Consider the following 19,373-nt stretch of genomic DNA (forward strand, 5'->3'; position numbering starts at 1 on the left):
TGGCCTCACTAAATTGCCCCTTAATTGGAAAAATGAATTGGGTATTCTAAATTTATAAAAAAATAAAAATAAAAAAAAATAAACACTGCACCATATTTGGAAAAGGACTTGAACTTGCGGAAAGTCACATGGTGAAGCAGCCATGTTTTTAAAAATCAGCTAAGAGCTGATGCAACACAACGATCAGAAACATTAGTTCAACTGATCTGTGAACCAGACTCAGATATAAGTTGCAAGACATCAGGTAGCCAGAGTACAGAATCCGTCCCAGTTAAACTTCCCCGGAGAACCAACCTCCTAGAAATTAATTCATGGATGTGGGCGTCGCTGGCTGGGCCAGCATTTATTGTCCATCCCAGAGGGCATTTCAGAGTCAATCACATTGCTGTGGGTCTGGAGTCATATGGAGGCTGAAAGAGGTAAGGATGGCAGATTTCCTTCCCTAAAGGACATTAGTGAACCAGGTAGGTTTTTACAACAATCGACAATGGTTTCATGGCCATCTTTATATTTTAATTCCAGATTTTGTTTTTTCATTGAATTCAAATTTCACCAATTGCCATGGCGGGATTCGAACCCAGATCCCCAGAGCATAACTCTGGATCTCTGGATTATTAGTCTAGCGACAATACCACTGCACCACTGCCTCCCCTAAGAAAACCTTAAGAAACCTCGTAACCTCCTGTGAGCTCTTCACCTTCCAAGACCCAAATCTTTTCAAAGGGCCACAGGCCTCCTGCATGGGAGACTGAAAATTGGAAATCAAAGATGGAAGTAACTGTATTCTGTAAAATTACATGACCTTTATCTATCTGCATACTTTGTGTGAGTGGGCATGTAAGTGGGACCAGATTTGTGTGACATTGCACTTAAATCAGGATAAGTGTTCGAAAATAAATAGCCTTCTTTATTTTTAAACTCACAAAAGCTTGCTGCTGAGTTATTAGATTGGAATGCACATTCCAAGGGTAAGTAAACACACCTTTTTCTGTACAAAACATACAGAACACCAGCAATAAGAAAGCAAATACATTCTATCTGTGACGTAGTCGCGACATCATACTAGGCGACATGACTAGTAGGATAGTAGGATAATGGACCTCTCCAGAAATTGAATCATTTACATCTCCTGTAGTGCCAGCATGAAACAGACATACCTTTACATGCTACTATAGGCCCAACAATGCTGTATTCAAATAGCAATCAATCCAAAAGTATCATTATGGGCTATGGGCCCCCCCAGCGAATGAACAGCTGTGAAAGACAGTAGTACCTCCAGAATGACCTGTGCAACACATCCACAAAGATGTGCAACTCTTCAATCCCACTTGGTCCATGGAATGGGCACCTCATTGGCACTGTGGCTTGCATGCACCAATATTATTCACATGACTCTTTTATAATAACTATAATCGGCAACAGCAGTGGGGCAAGTGGCAGGTAGAATTTCTAGCCTCAGATATTTACTGAATAAAAACCGTGAGAGGTATCCAGAGTCAATGGCTGGGGTGGTAGGTGGCACATGCACATGGTGTTTCACAGACAACTGCACACGAATAGAACTACACTTAACATTAGATTAGAATGCCAAAATGACACACAAGAATCCAAAGGAGCAGGCTTTCACGTGGAGAGAAACTGCACTGACACTCCATAAAATCTCTGTATAAGCAGAATAATCACTGGGCAAGTATATCAACTCTCCCTCATTGCATCAGCATACCTGAACTACATTTTAGCCTCAATCACATTGGTACAGGTCCAATGGAGAAATATAAAACAGAAAGAAATTGTGGAACCTGCTGCCCATGATACTGAGAAGCCTCTTTTGCCACTCCTCAATGAGAAAAATCATAAACCTTTCTCCTCCAACCTCAGGACCAGCAACAGTTTGCTCTGGAGAGGCCTGAAGGTGGGCAGCAGCGGAGGAGGAACAGCAGTCGGGAGAGCATGAGAGGGGGTTGGGCACACAGGAAGAATAACAGGCTGTAATTTGACAGCAATGTTTCCAGGGGCTTGTCGGGTCAGGTGGTGACAGACATCTGCAGCCTCTTAGAAGTTTTATTCCCTTTTGGACCTCTACCTGCAAGTTCCCTTCCAAATCACTCTCCATCCTGAGTTGGAACTCTATCGCTATTCCTACACTGTCACTGAGTCAAAATGCTGGACCACCTGCCCTACACAACATAGACAACGGTGATTCAGGAATGTGGCTTACTACCACATTCTCTTTTTTTTAAAATAATTTTTATTGGAATTTTTTACAGAAAATATAAAAATATAACAACAAGTATAGCAAAAAGCAGTAATATGCAACTAACAGCCCCATAACACCCACAGTTCCCCCCATACCGTAACATCACATGTATCACACTCCCCCCACCCCCCCCCCAACAAGAGAACTTAACCATAAATTAAAATTAAATAAATCAAATTTAAATAAAATAAGCAAACATAATCAACGTTCCCCCCCCCCCCCCCCCCCCCCCCCCCCCCCGGGTTGCTGCTGCTACTGTCCCAGTACCCTATCGTTGAGCCAGAAAGTCGAGGAAAGGTTGCCACCGTTTAAAGAACCCTTGCACCGATCCTCTTAGGGCTACTACCACATTCTCAATGACAGTCAGGCATGGGTATAAGAGCTGGCTTTGCTTGTGATACCCACATGAACAAATTTCTAGAAATGTAAATTGTGTTATCTGGATCTACACCACATCCGCTACGGTGCATTCAATATCAAACCGGATCTCACATTCTAATTAGATGGCATCAAACCAACAAATGGAGGTTTTTCTGAACTACCCAGCTGATATTGCACCATCCTAACTCCCTTCCCCCACCATCACCTCACCTACTACAAACATGCCTCACTTTGAGGTCGCCCCTCAAAGCCACACCTTGTGTGAAAACATCGCTTTTAAACTGGATCACCCTCACATTGGTAATGTTGCATAAGGCACCACTTTGCACAAGGGCTGACCAATGTAAAGCTGGAAGTATATATAACTCAATATTTTCCAATTCAGCACTTGCATTTCTGTTTCGTTGGGCCGACAAAACTGTCTAATTTTTGATATGATCGGACAGAATCAGAATACGATGCCTCACCTGGAACTTTGTCCTTGCAACAAAATACTGCATTCGGCGAATAACCTTTACGGCAGCTCTGTGCGCTTCTGTTAATCTGTAAAACAGTGGAAGGAAAGAATAATATTTAATACTTCCAGTGACATTGTGGCTAAATACACTGGATGGGAGGGAATCAAGTCATGCAGACTATTATGTTCTGTATTATGGCCATAGTAAAGATGCACACAGACATCTAGTTCTTTGACGAGCAAGATAATTTATTAACAATACAGATACATGGAAAGATAACTAACAAACTATTGTACAAACGGTAACGAATAATTGAACTCTCATAGAACTGGAACTACCTCTAATGCGACTGTCCTCTAGTACCACTTATTACCAACTGAAGTCACATGGTGGGTCGCTAGCCACCTCGGGGCAGGGGCAAAGGTGTTGGCTTTGTTTATGAAGGGGCCCGTGGAGGTTTCTGCATCCACGGGTCAAGGGGTTTTCTTCCTTTTCGCCTGTGCATAATGTGTTTTCAAGGATCAACTTTTTTATCATGAGGAAGGCGTTGTTGTCAGGGGTGAAGAAAGCGGAATACTCGGCGATTACCTCGGTCCACGCTCCACATTTGGTGGATGTGGTCCTGGAGAAGGGACTGGTACAGAGGCCGGCGTGGAGGTTGGATTTGGGGTGAACATAAATTTTTATGTAAGGAGGGGAAAGGTGATTGAAGATTATGTGGAGTTCCATAGGACTGGGGAGGTTTCGCCTTTAGTGGTCTGGGAGGCGCTGAAGGCGGTGGAAAGGAGCAAGATCATCTCGTTTAAGGCTCAGGTGGATAGGGAGGCAAGAGAGGAGCGGCTGGTAGAGGAAATCTTGGAAGTGGTTGGGATGTATGCGGAGGGTCCTACCCCAGATCTTCAGATCCAGAAAGGGGCAGGGGAGTTGGTTGTGGCACTGGGGCAGGAGTTTTATAAAACATTGCATCGGCTGCGCCCCCAGGGGATGAGTTGGATTTGAGGCTTTTTTTGGGGGGGTGCTGGAGTGTTCTAGAGTAGGAAAGGAGGAGAGGACAGGGCTGGAAGAGCCAGTGGGGACAAAAGAGGTTCAGGCGGCAATACGGAGACTGCAGACGGGTAAGACACCAGGGCAGGATGGGTTCTCGGTGGAGATTTATAAAAGGTTTCAGGATAACTTGGCGCCACTATTGGTGGAGATGTTTGAGCATCAGGTGGCTAAGGGACGATGGGACAGGCATCCATTTTGTTGCTGTTAAAGAAGAAGAATGACCCGGTTGAGTGTGGGTTGTACAGGCCAATATCTCTGCTAAATGTGTATGCCAAGACTCTGGCGAAAGTTTTGGAGCTGAGGTTGGAGGAATGCCTTCCGAAGATGTTTGGGGAGAATCAGACGTGGTTTGTACAGGGCAGCCTTCAAACGTGCTGCATCTGATAAATGTGTGGCTCGCTCCGGCAGAAGGCGGGGGTAGGAGTTGGATGCAGCGGTGACTTGGATGCGGAGAAGGCATTTGATCATGTGGTGTGGAGCTATTTGTTTGCAGTATCGGAGATTTGGGCCTAAGTTTGTGGTGTGGATCAAATTGTTGTATAGGACACCGATCGTGAGTGTGTGCACTAATGAAGTGAACTCGGGGTACTTTGTTACATCGGGAAATAAGGCAGGGGCGCCTCATGTCCCCCCTCCTATTTGCGCTGGCGATAGAGCCCTTGGCCATAGTGCTGAGGTGCTCGGATAAGTGGAAGGGGATAGTGGTGGGATTATGGACTACCTTTGGCTGGGGTTTATACAGCCATAGGTAGTACATAGAGTAAATTAAATTTCACGAGCCTGATGGGTAGGTCATGGCAGACATACTGAGGTGGGACAGCCATCCCCTATTATTGATATGCCGGGTGCAGGCAATTAAGATTAATATTTTGCCGCGGTTTATATTTTTATTTCAGTGACTACCGTTTTTTTTGTTGCTGAAAACTTTTTGATGGGGGTGGAACAGTTGATTTGATCGTTTGTGTGGGCAGGTAAGGTAGCAAGGATTAGGAAGACGGTGCTTCAGAGAGGGCGGCAGTTGGGGGCCTGGCCCTTCCAAACCTGTTGTACTATTATTGGGCGGCGAACATTGAGAAGGTGCAGGGTTGGGGCAGGGAGCTGGAGGATTTGTGGGTGAAGATGGAGGCAGGCTCTTGTAAGGTGTCGGGGTTGTGGGCACTGGCGACGGCATAGCTCCCGGTCGCCCCAGCAAAATATTCAGGGAGTCCGGTGTTGGTGGGCATGCTGAAGATATGTTGGGAATTTCGGCTGCACTTTAGGTTAAGGGCGGGGTGGACGGGGTTGTCGATCTGAGGGAATCATGGGGTTTGAGCTGGTGAGGATGGATGGGAGGTTTTGGGGAACGGAGGAGCCAGGGGTGATGGAAATGACGGATCTATTTCCAGAAGGGTAGTTTGCGAGTTTGGAAGAGTTGGGGGGAGAAGTTTGGGAATCCGCAGGGGGGAGGTTTTCAGGACATGCAGGTGCGGGATTTTGCCGAATTCTCCGGTGGCACCACCTTCCTTGTTGTTGGATTTGTAGTCCAGTCCCCAGGGAGCCATAATCGGGATGTAGGACCTGCCGGAGCTGCAGACAGGGGCAGGGGCAGATGTTTTAGCCTTTGCCTCGCTGATTGCTTGCAGGCGAGTCCTGTTGGGATGGAGGGCAGCCTCTTTGCCCTGTGCCCCGGCATGGCTGGCGGATCTGATGGAGTTTTTGCATTTGGAGAAGGCCAGGTTTATTTTGAAGGGGGCAAGTGAGGGGTTCCACAAGAGATGGGTTTGTTTCTATTGCATTTTAAAGAGTTGGCTACCATCAGCTGTTAAGGGGTGGGGGGGGGGGGGGGGGGGGGGGGCAAAGTGGGTCTTTTGTTTGGGGTTATTGGAGGGGGGGGGTGGAGGGGGATTTGGGGGTTTTGCTGTTTTTGCTTTGTTGTGTTGTTGAAAATATTGGAAACCTGAATAAATAAAAAAAAACAATTTATTGGCAAACCAGTAACTATTTCACATATTGCCGTCAATCTTGCCAAGTTGATATGGCTGTGAATGTGGCTGTGATATAATTTATATCCGTCTCAACAGTATAACCCATCTTCCATACAGCACAGCAAATAACACAAGAGTCACTGCATAAACAATCTCATTCTGTATTTCCGGACATTGTCAACTGACATCTGGACATTGCTGTTGATCTGCTATTTTCACAAAAAGAAAAATGCACTAGAAAGACAGGACACATATTTCTTTTTTAAAATCAATTTTAGAAATTTAGAGTACCCAATTCTTTTTTTTCCAATTAAGGGACAATGTAGCGTGGCCAATCCACATCTATTTGGGTTGTGGGGTTGAGACCCACGCAGGCACGGGGAGAATGTGCAAACTCCACACGGACAGTGACCCGGATCAAACCCGGATCCTCAGAGCCATGAGGCAGCAGTGCTAACCACTGCGCCGCCGGGCCCCCCATGACACATATTTCAAAGAGATCAAATATTTATAGCAAAAATTAAATGAAGTTCTGTTGACCACTTTATTAGTTTTAATACCAAAAACGTCTGCATGATGTAAAGTGCAGAAGGACTATTATATAATTTTGAAAATTGTAATTTAATGTATAGTTGTTGTTGTCTCATTTCCTGCACCTGGTCTTGCACAAGGCAGATTTTCATCTGTTCCCATCATTTGTTTTCCGGAACGTGTTGTTGGCCTGTGACCAAAGGCTTACAGCTTGAGGAGTGCCTCTTTGCAAGGCTGACATGTCTCTCCCGTTCCTACTGCCTGCCATTGGTGCGTTGGAAGGATTTTGCAGATTGATAGTCAACCTGTTTGGCCACCTTATGAACACACCTTCAAGTCCTGGTGGGTATTTGAACCCGGAGCTCCTGGCTCTGAGGAAGGCTGGTAGCCAGTGCGCCACAAGATCTCACTTAATGTATAGTGGCTAAAGCTTTGTCATTTGAGATGACGAATAAGTAATAACATTTGTGATGAGAAATTGTTTTGCAATTTGCAACTACTCTGCTTATTTTGCTGATTAAGGCAGTAATTACCTGATTAAGGCAGTGATTAACAGTGTGGACCAAAGGACCTGGCAGGACTGTTGTGGGAACAATGGATTCCGGAATGGCGAAATGGCCAGATTTCATACTTCTGATCAATATCAAGTAAAAGATATCCGATGAGGTACAGACCTGCTCAGCAGTTTGACAATGCACAAAACCCTCCACAACTAATTTTTTTACTCATGATAGTTGTGACCTCGTTCCTGCTGGCTTCAGGCAGGAACAGTGTAGTGATTTGTTACTCACGTCGAGGAATTAAAAGGTCTCAAAATTCCAAAAGTACAATTACAGGCCAGCAGCATAATACCTGTTCGAGCAAATATTGGCCCTAATGCATTCCCAGCATTTACTTTGCTTTCATGGAAAAACTTAATCTGCATCAAATGGTTTCACCAGAATTTTCATAGAATTTACAGTGCAGAAGGAGGCCATTCGGCCCATCGAGTCTGCACCGGCTCCTGGAAAGAGCACCCTACCCAAGGTCAACACCTGCACCCTAACCCCATAACCCAGTAACCCCACCCAACATTAAGAGCAATTTTGGACACTAAGGGCAATTTATCATGGCCAATCCACCTAACCCGCACATCTTTGGACTGTGGGAGGAAACCGGAGCACCCGGAGGAAACCCACGCAGACACGGGGAGAACGTGCAGACTCCGCACAGACAGTGACCCAAGCTGGAATCGAACCTGGGACCCTGGAGCTGTGAAGCAATTGTGCTATCCACAATGCTACCGTGCTGCCCCACAATGCTACCGTGAATTTTAGATGCAATTTAGACTGCTGCCACCTATTTTGTTTCAAAACCATTTTCGTTATTGGAGATTAGGGAAAGGAAAGGATTCAGCAGATCAAGTGGCTTACATTTAGTAATGGAGGCAATAGATTTGAACAAAGATATCTAACTGCTGTTTGAATGACTTATCTTCTGCTCTCAGAATTTTCAATGTGGTTTCATGAGAAAATTAATTGTCCAAAACAGACTAAAATCTACCATAAGTAGCGTTTCACCTGACACCGAGGAAAAAAATCCGAGTTTTGTTTTCAAGTTTATGGGAAACCGCTGAAGGCTGAAGTAGTGACAGGTGTTGACTGCTAGAGGGGAAAGTGGATTAGACTGGATTAGTGGATGCATAAATTATTGTTATAGACAACAAGAGTAATGAAATATTAATTGAATTCAGAAGATAGATCACAGTACCACAGGCAAACTATGCTTGAAATCGGGAAATTTACATCAATGCTGTTGAATACATGTGTGGGATTCTCCGTCCTGCCGCACCCATTTTCTGGTACGGTGAGCACCCCCTGCTGGCAGCAGGATTCTTCATCCCGGCAGCCGGCCAATGGGATTTCCCACTGAGAAATCTGCAGGCGTGAGTGCCCTCCCAGCCAAACGTAGGATGCCGCCAACGGAGAATCCAGCCCATGTTTCTGATTATCCGATTAACTTTATTAAACAACTTTCTTCTCTTCCACCTTCCCCTCGTCTGAAGACACAAGGAAATGAATTGGATAAAGCCCGGGAAAAGGGAAGGGGATGGTGATTAACCCGTGCCTCCAGACCGGGTGGTCACGTGGATGCTGGGCTGACGTGGGTACAAAAGGGGTCACATGTTGGGAGCGCGGGAGTTCTCCCCGGGGTGCGGGCAGACACACACCATGTAAGCGCTGCTCAGTATTATCTTTTTTTAAAATAATTTTTAGTGAGATTTTCACAAAATATCAAAAACAGAAAATATCAACAAGAGAACAGTATTAACAACAAAAACGGAAAAAAAAAAAGAAAGAAAAAACCCCAAAACCAAGCCCCCCCCCCCCAGTAATTACAAAAAGAAGAAATAGATTAGCACCCGGCATATTCAACACATGTACACATTTCTTCCCTCCACCGAAACAACACCCCCCCCCACCCCCCCGGGTTGCTGCTGCTGCCGGCCTATTTTCCTACCGTTCTGCCAGGAAGTCCAGGAAAGGCTGCCACCGCCTAAAGAACCCTTGTACTGATCCCCTCAGGGCAAATTTCACCTTCTCCAATTTGCTGAACCCCACCATATCATTGATCCAGGCCTCCACGCTTGGGGGCCTCGCATCCTTCTATTGGAGCAAAATCCTCTGCCGGGCTACTCTGACGCAAAGGCCAGAACACCGGCCTCTTTCACCTCCTGCACCCCCGGCTCCACTGCTACCTCAAATATCGCGAGCCCCCAGCCTGACTCGACCCTGGATCCTACCACCCTCGATACCATGTTTGCTACCCCCTTCCAAAACTCCCCCAGTGCTGGGCATGCCCAGAACATATGGGCATGATTCGCTGGGCTCCCCGAGAACCTAGCACACATGTCTTTGGCCCTGAAAAACCTACTCATCCTCGTCCCAGTCATGTGGGCCCTATGCAGCACCTTAAACTGTATTTGGCTAAGCCTCACACAGGAAGAGGAGGAATTCACCCTCTCCAGGGCATCCACCCACATCCCCTCCTCAATCTCCTCACCCAGGTCCTCTTCCCATTTACCCTTCAGCTCCTCCACCGAGGCCTCGTCTACCTCCTACATTACGCGGCACACATCCAAAATCCTCCCTCCTCCAACCCACACCCCCGAGAGCACCCTGTCCCGTACCCCACGTGGGGGCAACAGAGGGAACCCCTCCACTTGCCGCCTGGCAAACGCCCTAACCTGCATGTACCTAAACATGTTCCCCGGGGGGAGCCCAAACTTCCCCTCCAACTCACCCAAGCTCGCGAATCTCCAATCTACAAACAGGGCCCCCAACCTCCTAATACCTACCCTGTGCCAGCTAAGAAACCCGCCATCAATGCTCCCTGGAACAAGCCAGTGGTTCCCCCGTATTGGGGACTCCGTCGAGCCTCCAACCTCCCCCCTATGCCATCTCCATTGCCCCCAAATTTTGAGGGTAGCCGCCACCACCGGGCTCGTGGTATACCTCGTTGGAGGAAGCGGCAACGGCGCCGTCACCAGCGCCTCCAGGCTCGTGTCCACACAGGACGCCATCTCCATCCTCTTCCATGCTGCCCATTCCCCGTCCATTACCCACTTACGCACCATCGCTGCATTGGCAGCCCAATAGAACCCACAGAGGTTGGCTAGCACCAGCCCCCCGTATCCCTGCCTCACTCCAAAAACATCCTTCTCACCCTCGGAGTCCCATGCACCCATACAAATCCCGTAATACTCCTGTTGACCCTCCTAAAAAAGGCCTTCGGGATAAGGACGGGGAGGCACTGGAACAGGAACAAAAACTTCGGGAGCACCGTCGTCTTGACTGACTGCACCTTTGCCGCCAGCGACAGCGGCAACATGTCCCGTCTTTTAAACTCCTCCTCCATTTGCTCCACCAGCCTTGTGAGGTTAAGTTTGTGTAGGGCCCCCCAGCTCCTAGCCACCTGGACTCCCAGGTACCTAAAGCTCCTCCCTGCCCTTTTCAGTGGGAGCCTACCAATCCCCTCCTCCTGATCCCCCGGGTGACGATGAGCAACTCACTCTTACCCAGGTTGAGCTTGCACCCTGAAAAGCCCCCAAATTCCCTGAGAATCTTCATAACCTCCGGCATTCCCCCCACTGAGTCCGCCACATATAGCAACAAGTCATCTGCGTAAAGTGACACTCGGTGCTCCTCCCGACCGCGCACCAGACCCCTCCAATTCCCCGACTCCCTCAACGCCAACGCAAAGAGCAAGGGGGACAGGGGACACCCCTGTCTCGTTCCCCGGTGCAACCGAAAGTAGTCCGATCTCCTCCTATTCGTGGCTACGCTCGCCATCGGGGTATCATATAACAGCCTCACCCAACTGACAAACCCCTCCCCGAACCCAAACCTTTCCAGCACCTCCCACAAGTATCCCCACTCAACCCTATCAAAGGCCTTCTCCGCGTCAAATCCACCACTATCTCCGCCTCCCCTTCTACCGCCGGCATCATTATAACATTCAGAAGCCTACGTATATTGGTGTTCAGCTGCCTTCCCTTTACAAACCCCGTCTGGTCCTCATGAATGACCCCTGGCACATAGTCCTCTATCCTTGTGGCCAAGATCTTCGCCAACAGCTTGGCGTCCACATTTAACAGCGAGATTGGCCTATATGATCCACATTGCAGGGGGTCCTTGTCCCGCTTAAGGATCAAGGAAATCAGCGCCCGTGACATAGTCGGGGGCAAAGCCCTCCCCTCCTCCCTTGCCTCGTTAAAGGTCCTAACCAACAGGGGGCCCAGCAGGTCTGCGTACATTTTATAAAATTCGACCAGAAACCCACCCGGCCCCGGCGCCTTCCCCGACTGCATGCTGCCTATCCCAGTGACCAGCTCCTCCAGCTCAATCGGCGTCCCCCAGCCCCTCCACCTGCCCCTCCCCCACCTTCAGAAATCTCAGCTTGTCCAAAAAGCGCCCCATTCCCCCCCCCCCCCCCCCCCCTCCACCGGGGGTTCAGACTGGTACAATTCCCCATAAAAGTCCCTGAAGACCCTGTTAATGTCTACCCCCCTCTGCTCAGTATTATCAATAAACCTTTGTTGTTGCTTGTCCCTGGCTGCCAGTCACTGCAACTCAATCCTCCTACATGGTGCCAGGAGTTGGTAGAATGGCACAGAGATTCTGCTGTGTCAACCTGCTTGTGCTTGACAAAAACGTCACAGTTAACTGGAAAAAATTCAAGAAGGAGTGGCGTATCTACTGTGGCACCAGTCTATCAGACAAATTAGAGAAGGTACAGGCGTACGCTGTATTAAATTTAGTGGACCCTGTGGTGATCACAAGTTAACCAGATGCAACACAACTGAGCGACCACTAGAGGGAGCACGGGAGAGCCATATAAATAGATCAGGACAGGAAGTGAGGACACACACTTCACAGCAGGCGGGCTGGTAAGCAGGACACACAGCTAGCAAAGCTGGTAGTTAGCACTGGAAGGTAGTTCTAGGTCGAGCTCTGGAAACTGAACGAACTCACAATAAAGCATCTTCTCCACACTTGAGACTACGAGCTTTATTAAGACACGAGGAACGACACATGGTACCAGCAGTGATTTCAGACGCTTACTACAGGACAACTCAGCTGCAGATACAGAAAGCACAAAATGGCATGGAAATCTCCTACTGGACATTTGACTGGGGAAGACATCGCTAATTCGAGGATGTGGCATGGATACCCACCTCAGCTGGACACGACTGGTAATGTAAGAAATGTCTGGAAAAGGTTTAAACAAATGTTCGATTTTTATCTCATAGCTAATGATGTAGCAGAAGCCTCAGACAAAATTAAAATACCAATTCTCATCGAAGGGCCTGTCAATAGGAAAGTGTATAATGGATTTAAATACTCAAAAGGTGAAGACAGGAACAGCTTACAAACGTTACTAAACAAATTTGAAGAGTACTGTGAGAAATTTGAACAGCAAGGCATGCTCACAGTCCAACCTGCACAGAGACTGAGTGATGCAAGACTTAAAAAATCACAAAAAGATCAGGAAATCGCGAATGCACAGTACAGATCAAAAAGAAGAAATAACATGAATTTTTCACAAAGCCAAAACGCTGAAATCCAGTCCAGATCGGAAAGAAAAGGTAACTTACAACTTTTAGAAAGAAAAAACGCTGAAATCCGCGATAAAATGGCGTCGGAGCACATTTTGCAGTCTATGGTAAGCAAAGAACTACAAATCGCGTCTGCGCATGCGCCGGAACCGGAAGTCGCGCATGCGCAGTTTACAAAAGATCGCGGCGCCGATCGTTATGCGCATGCGTAAGCCGCGCATGCGCAGTCAAAAAAAGTCTTCGTCGCGGACCGTCATACGCATGCGCAAGCCGCGCATGCGCAATGGACACCTAACCGCACAAGGAAAGAAAGCCGATTTGCGCATGTGCAAGTCGTTCCTACGCGTGACGTCATGACGTCTGAGAATCCTGACCACGCCCACTTAAAAGGGAAATGCCCGAAAATTGAAAACAAGACACTTAAAGTGGTAAAACCAAATTTTCTTGCCTCAGAACACAGAAAAACGCCTGAACTTAAACCAACAGTGAAAAACAACTTGCACAAAACCTTGGAAAAAGCTGCCTTCACCACACACAGTGAAGCGAACAAAAAGAATTCCGAAACAACAAAAGATGATTTGTTTTTCGACGATTACCTCTCAGACCTGACTGGGTCAGTCGGATATGCTTATCACAGCATCAGCGACACGGTCGCACAGTACAACACGAACCAACTCGTGGTAGATGAATCAAACCAAAATGCTTTGGTTTTCGAAGAATACTACTCAGACAGAGCTGAGTCAGTCGGATATGCTAATCACAGCATCGGCGACACGGTCGCAAAGTTCAACACGAACCAACTCGTGGTAGAAGAAGCCAACCAAGATGAAATGGCTTTCAAAGAATACTACTCAGACATGGAGGAGTTATTTGGACATGCTGATCACAGCATCAGCGACACCGTTGCAAAGCTCAACACGAATCTACTCATGGTGGATGAATCCAACACCATGGTGCCATGGCAGCTCGTCGATACATTGGATGACAGCAATACCCAAGACGAAGACGACGCCACACAGAGAGCACAGGAAGACTCCACGGAGCGAGCGATGACAGGCTCCACAGTGCGAGTGATGAAAGGCGCCAACAGGGATGCAAGCAAACACTCCCGGGCGGACACCAAGCATGAACAAGACCATGAAGGTAAACCCGCTGTACCTGAGCAACCGCAAGCAGACTATGAAAGTCTACCAACACGCTCAGAGGAACAAGAAGAAAGAGCGGACTATGAAAGTCCAACACGCTCACAGGAACAAGAAGAAAAAGCAGACTATGAAAGTCCAACACGCTCACAGGAACATGAAGAAAGAGCGGACTATGAAAGTCCAACACGCTCACAGGAACAAGAAGAAGACAATGCACCTCTGCCCACTGCATGCGAAGACAGTGACAAGGTGATCACACTCAACGTACAGGATCACAGTGAGACTGACAGTTCTCAGCTTGTCTGTACCGAAGCACAGAGCGAAAACAGTGACAAGGTGCTCGCACTCGACGTACAGGATCACAGTGAGACTGACAGTTCTCAGCTTGTCTGTACAGAAGCACAGAGTCGGGCCACCCAAGAGCCCAGAGAGACAACGCCAAAAGAAAACATGCAGATTTTGACTCCAGAAGAGGAGCACCTGGAGTCCACAGAGACCAAGCCAAAAGAAACCATGCAGATTCTGACTCCAGAAGAGGAGCACCTGGAGTCCAGAGACATCAAACAAAAAGAAACCATGCAGATTTTGACTCCAGAAGAGGAGCACCTGGAGTCCAGTGAGATAACATCAACAGAAATCATGAAGATTTTAACTCCAGAAGCGGAGCACCAAGAGTCTAGAGAAACCACGTCAACTGAAATCATGCAGATTTGGACTCCAGAAGAGGAGCGCCGAGAGTCCACAGACACCGCGTCAAATGTAATCGAGAAGACTTTGACTCCGGAAGACGAGCACCAAGAAAGCAAAGATGCGGAATCCAATTCTCCACAACTGATTGATGTCACCTGCACCGATGCAACATCAGATCATTCGCACCACTCGCGAGAAGACGAGCACCAAGAAAGCAAAGATGCGGAATCAAATTCTCCACAACTGATTGATGTCACCTGCACCGATGCAACATCAGATCATTCGCACCATCCGCGAGACGGAATGCTCAATGACTCAAATTATCCACTCGGGACACTCATAGAGTATAACAAGAAAAACAAAAGTCAAAAGAAACACAGCAAGAACAAAAACAACATGGAGCGCGACAAGACCAACAACAATAGCAAGAAGCACAGCAGAAACGAGAACGACAACAGCAAGAAGAAAAGCAACATGAAGCGCGACAAGACAAACAACAATAGCAAGAAGCACAGCAGAAACGAGAACGACAACAGCAAGAATAAAAGCAACATGAAGCGCAACAAGACAAACAACAACGTCAGGCACAAAGATAGCGACAACGACAGGGACAGAAACAACAAGAATGGCAACAAACACAACAAAGTCAGGAGCAAAGATAGCGACAACAACAAAGACGGAAACGACAAAAACAGCGACAAGTACGGCAACGGAAACAACAAAAACAGGAACGACAGAAACAACAGCAATGAAACAACGACTTGTACACAATGGCACTACTTGGCACATGATGGACGATGCCACAGCACACTGCAAAACGATAACAAGACTACAAACATGTCATGGGATGACAACGAATCGCACAAACTCACATCTGCTCCAGAACAAGCAAGCACACCAGCATCCAAGGCGGATGAGACAATAAATCAACACCACAAGCACAGAAAAAAGTCCATGCCAGTCAACATCAGTGATGTGACCATGCAAACACCTCGGGATGACGCATTGGGTACTTAAGATAACAAGGAACACCAACAACATTCACAGCGGACTTGAAATATCAATATCACCATGTCATCAACAACAAAAAGAAAAAAAAAAAGCTCTGAACAAATTCATCAAGTTTGGACTCATAAATGTGTTTATTAAGTTTGGACATATAAATACATTGGCTTTGTTAACTAAGGCAATAGCATCATCACTTGTATAGATACGCATATCATAAGTTACTGTTTTGTATAATTTTCCTTAATGATGTACAGAAACTATGTAATGAGAAAGAGGGGGATGTGGTGATCGTAGATTGACCAGATACAAAAACAACAGAGCAAACATGAGCGGGAGAGCTATAAATACACTGGGACAGGATGTACAATTTTCTTTAACGATGTTCAGAAAATATGTTAAGAGAAAAAGGGGGATGTGGTGATCACAAGTTAACCAGATGCAACACAACTGAGCGACCACTAGAGGGAGCACGGGAGAGCCATATAAATAGATCAGGACAGGAAGTGAGGACACACACTTCACAGCAGGCGGGCTGGTAAGCAGGACACACAGCTAGCAAAGCTGGTAGTTAGCACTGGAAGGTAGTTCTAGGTCGAGCTCTGGAAACTGAACGAACTCACAATAAAGCATCTTCTCCACACTTGAGACTACGAGCTTTATTAAGACACGAGGAACAACACAGACCCTGGGGCAGCCGAGAAAATGGAGTCTTTTGTTTTTCAAATGGAGGAAAAGGAGGACCTTAAGATATTGCTAAAAAGATCCAAGCACATATGCATGCCAGTAAATAATATATTGGATTGACACACCTTCAATATTACCAACTAAAAATTTGATGAATCTATTCAGTCGTACACCATGATCCTGAAAATCCTAGCAAAGAGCTACGTGTTTGGAAACTTCACCGACTTGTGAGAGATCACATTGTGTGTGGGATCCACCGTGATCCTGTCTGTAAGCAGCCTCATTGTGCAAAAGATCTAATGCTGGAATCTGCCATCAGCATCTCTATGCTGAACGAGCAGTCAGAAAGAAGCAGCAAAGAGTTGAGGTGGGAAACAGAAGTTTTTGCGGTACGGAGCACGCCCTGCCCCTACTGTGAAGGCCATCACTCACAGAACAGAACTACATGTTCAGCATTTGGTAAACCCTGTAACAAATGGAACTATTTTGTGAAATGCTGCAAGTTCAAGGTACAGCAGCCTGGCCATGCCACCTCCCACATCGCAGCTGGTCACTGCTCCACTGTTCTGTGCATGAACATGGTAAATCAATTGGAGCTCAAAGTAACAAAGGCACTGAGCCTCCTTCGGGACAGCTTCACACTGGGGTTAATCCACTTTGGCCCAGATGTAGACACTCTGCAGGACCCACCCCCAGAAATGATAGAACATAAAGACCTATTCAATTATGACGTCATTGGGAAGCTACCTGTAATATATCATATGAGGCGGATGACTTGGTACCTCTCGTGGTTTTTACTCCAAGACGATTATCTCTAGTGATGAAGCAGAAAGTAGTCAATGAGCTGAACTGGATGACAATACTGGGTGACAAGGTCACAGACTGTGATTGCAGTAAAGAAAGATGGCATGGTCAGACGTTGCATCGATCCAGTTCACCTAAACAAGGCACAGCTTATACCTCATCACCCTATGAAGATGGTTGAATAGGTTTACAGCTGACATGCCCAATGCCAAGGGTTTCAGCTCCTTGGATGCAAAGTGCAGGTTATGGGAAATCCTGTCAAATGAAGAATCTTCGAAACTCACTACATTCATGTCTCTGGTAGACAGATACTATTTCCTCCGCATGCCCTATGGGATCTCCACCAGTGAAGTCTTTCAATAGTGCATTTAGCAACCTTTTGCAGGCTAATCCTATGAAATCATCCTGGATGAAATACTGGTCTGGGGGTCATACAATGCAAGAACATGATGCACGTCTTTGTTTGGCCTTTGACAGGATCAGGACCACACAGTTAAAGCTCAACCCTGCCAATTGCAAATTCAGGATCCACCATGGTCAAATGGCTGAAGGCACTGGATACTGCAAAGGCCATGGGCCCTGACAATATTCTGGCATAGTACTGAAGACTCGTGCTCCAGAACTTGCTGAAGTCCTAGCCAAGCTGTTCCAGTACAGCTACAACACTGGTATCGACCCGGCAATGCAGAAAATTACCCAAGTGTGTCCGATACACAAGAAACATGAGATATACAACCCAACCAATTACCGCCCTATCAGTCTGCTCTCCAATGTCAACAAGGTGAGGAAAGAAGTCATCAACCATACTATCAAGCGGTACTTACTCAGCAATAACCTGCTCACAGACGCTCAGTTTGGGTTCCACCAGGGTCACTCAGCCCCTGAGGGTGTAAAATGTCAGCGGGCCTGTCCACGTTGGCAGGAATGTGAACCCCGCCAACTTTCAATTCAGCCCTTGGTCTCAGGTATACTGGAATCATAAGGTGAAGCTGAAAGTAGCTCACAGATATAAAGCATGCTCCTTCATATGGGGTAACAGTCTCATGTGTTCACACTTCATCTGAACTAATGGTAGCATGAGGAACAGCTTTTTGCCAGAGTAAGTAGTTAGTTTCTGGAATGAACTGCCTGACAATGTGGTGCAGGCAGATTCAATCATGGTCTTAAGAAGAGAATTGGATAATTGCCTGAAGAGCAAAAAATTCCCACTTCCTACTTCCCACTTCCAGTGTCTTTAAACAACAAACCATTGATCTGCAGCTTGACTGTTACAAAAACCTTATTTCAGATATGGACTTGAAAATTTTTCATAAGATGATGCTCTGCTCAACTAATTCCAAATCTTGCAGCTTGTACAACTGTATTAATACTTTAACCAAATCTATACTCCTGATTTATTTATGTACGTTTGGGAATGAGCATCTTGGGGATGAGCTGAGGCTACAGCGCTTTCCACTGCTTGAAACAATGTCATCTTTCCTGCTCTTCATGTGAATTGAAGACATAATTTAAGCGTGTTTGCATTAGCTGGAGTGTTGGCATAGTTATTTTTTAAACAAACAGTTTTATTGAGGTAGTTTTTGGCATTGTAAACAGTTACAAACATCAACAAAAAGAAAGCAAAAAAGGCAAAAATGTGCAAACATCCACGTACAATCAATACTTCCATCATAACATACTGCACAAGCCCGCTCCTCTCCCATCGCTCTACCCGCCAATTTATCCCTCCTACTCTACTCTAACCCCCCCCCCCCTTGCTGACGCTCACTCTCCCGCAAAGAAGTCAATAAATGGTTGCCACCTTCGGGCGAACCCCTGCACAGATCCCTTCAAGGCGAACTTAATTTTTTCCATACCCAGGAAACTCGACATGTCCAAAAGCCACAACTCAGTCTTCGGGGGCTTTGAGTCCCTCCACGCCAATAATATTCATCGCCGGGCTATCAGGGAAGCAAAGGCCAAAACATCGGCCTCTTTCTCACCCCAAAAATTGCCACCCCAGGACCCATCGCCACCCTTGTTTTTAGCACCCGAAACATGATCCCCGCAAATCCCTCCCAGTACCCCCTAAGCATCGAACATGTCCAAAACATGTGTACGTGGTTCGCTGGTCCTCCTGCGCACCTAGCGCATTTGTCCTCTACCCCAAAGAATTTGCTCATCTGAGCCACTGTCATGTGGGCCCGATGAACGACCTTAAATTGAATCAGGCCGAGCCTGGCACATGTTGCGGTCGAATTGATCCTACTCAGGGCTTCTGCCCACAGCCCGTCCTCCATCTCCCTGCCTAGCTCCTCCTCCCATTTA

General features: G+C 46.9%; 1 protein-coding gene across 8 annotated transcripts in view; it reads right to left on the minus strand.

Moving 5' to 3' along the window:
* The window catches only part of kcnq1.2 (potassium voltage-gated channel, KQT-like subfamily, member 1.2), a 606,356-nt gene that overhangs the window by 174,592 nt on the left and 412,391 nt on the right, over positions 1 to 19,373 (minus strand). For all 8 annotated transcript variants that reach the window (XR_005458330.1, XR_005458329.1, XR_005458328.1 and 5 more), the window contains one exon: positions 3,106 to 3,181. Coding sequence is in view for 4 of the 8 variants with exons in the window: in XM_038780518.1 (XP_038636446.1) it covers positions 3,106 to 3,181 (76 nt within the window). In the remaining 4 variants the exon portion in view is untranslated. The remainder of the gene's footprint in view (positions 1 to 3,105; positions 3,182 to 19,373) is intronic.

Source organism: Scyliorhinus canicula, chromosome 20 (assembly GCF_902713615.1).
Source record: "Scyliorhinus canicula chromosome 20, sScyCan1.1, whole genome shotgun sequence".
Taxonomy (NCBI): Eukaryota; Metazoa; Chordata; class Chondrichthyes; order Carcharhiniformes; family Scyliorhinidae; genus Scyliorhinus; species Scyliorhinus canicula.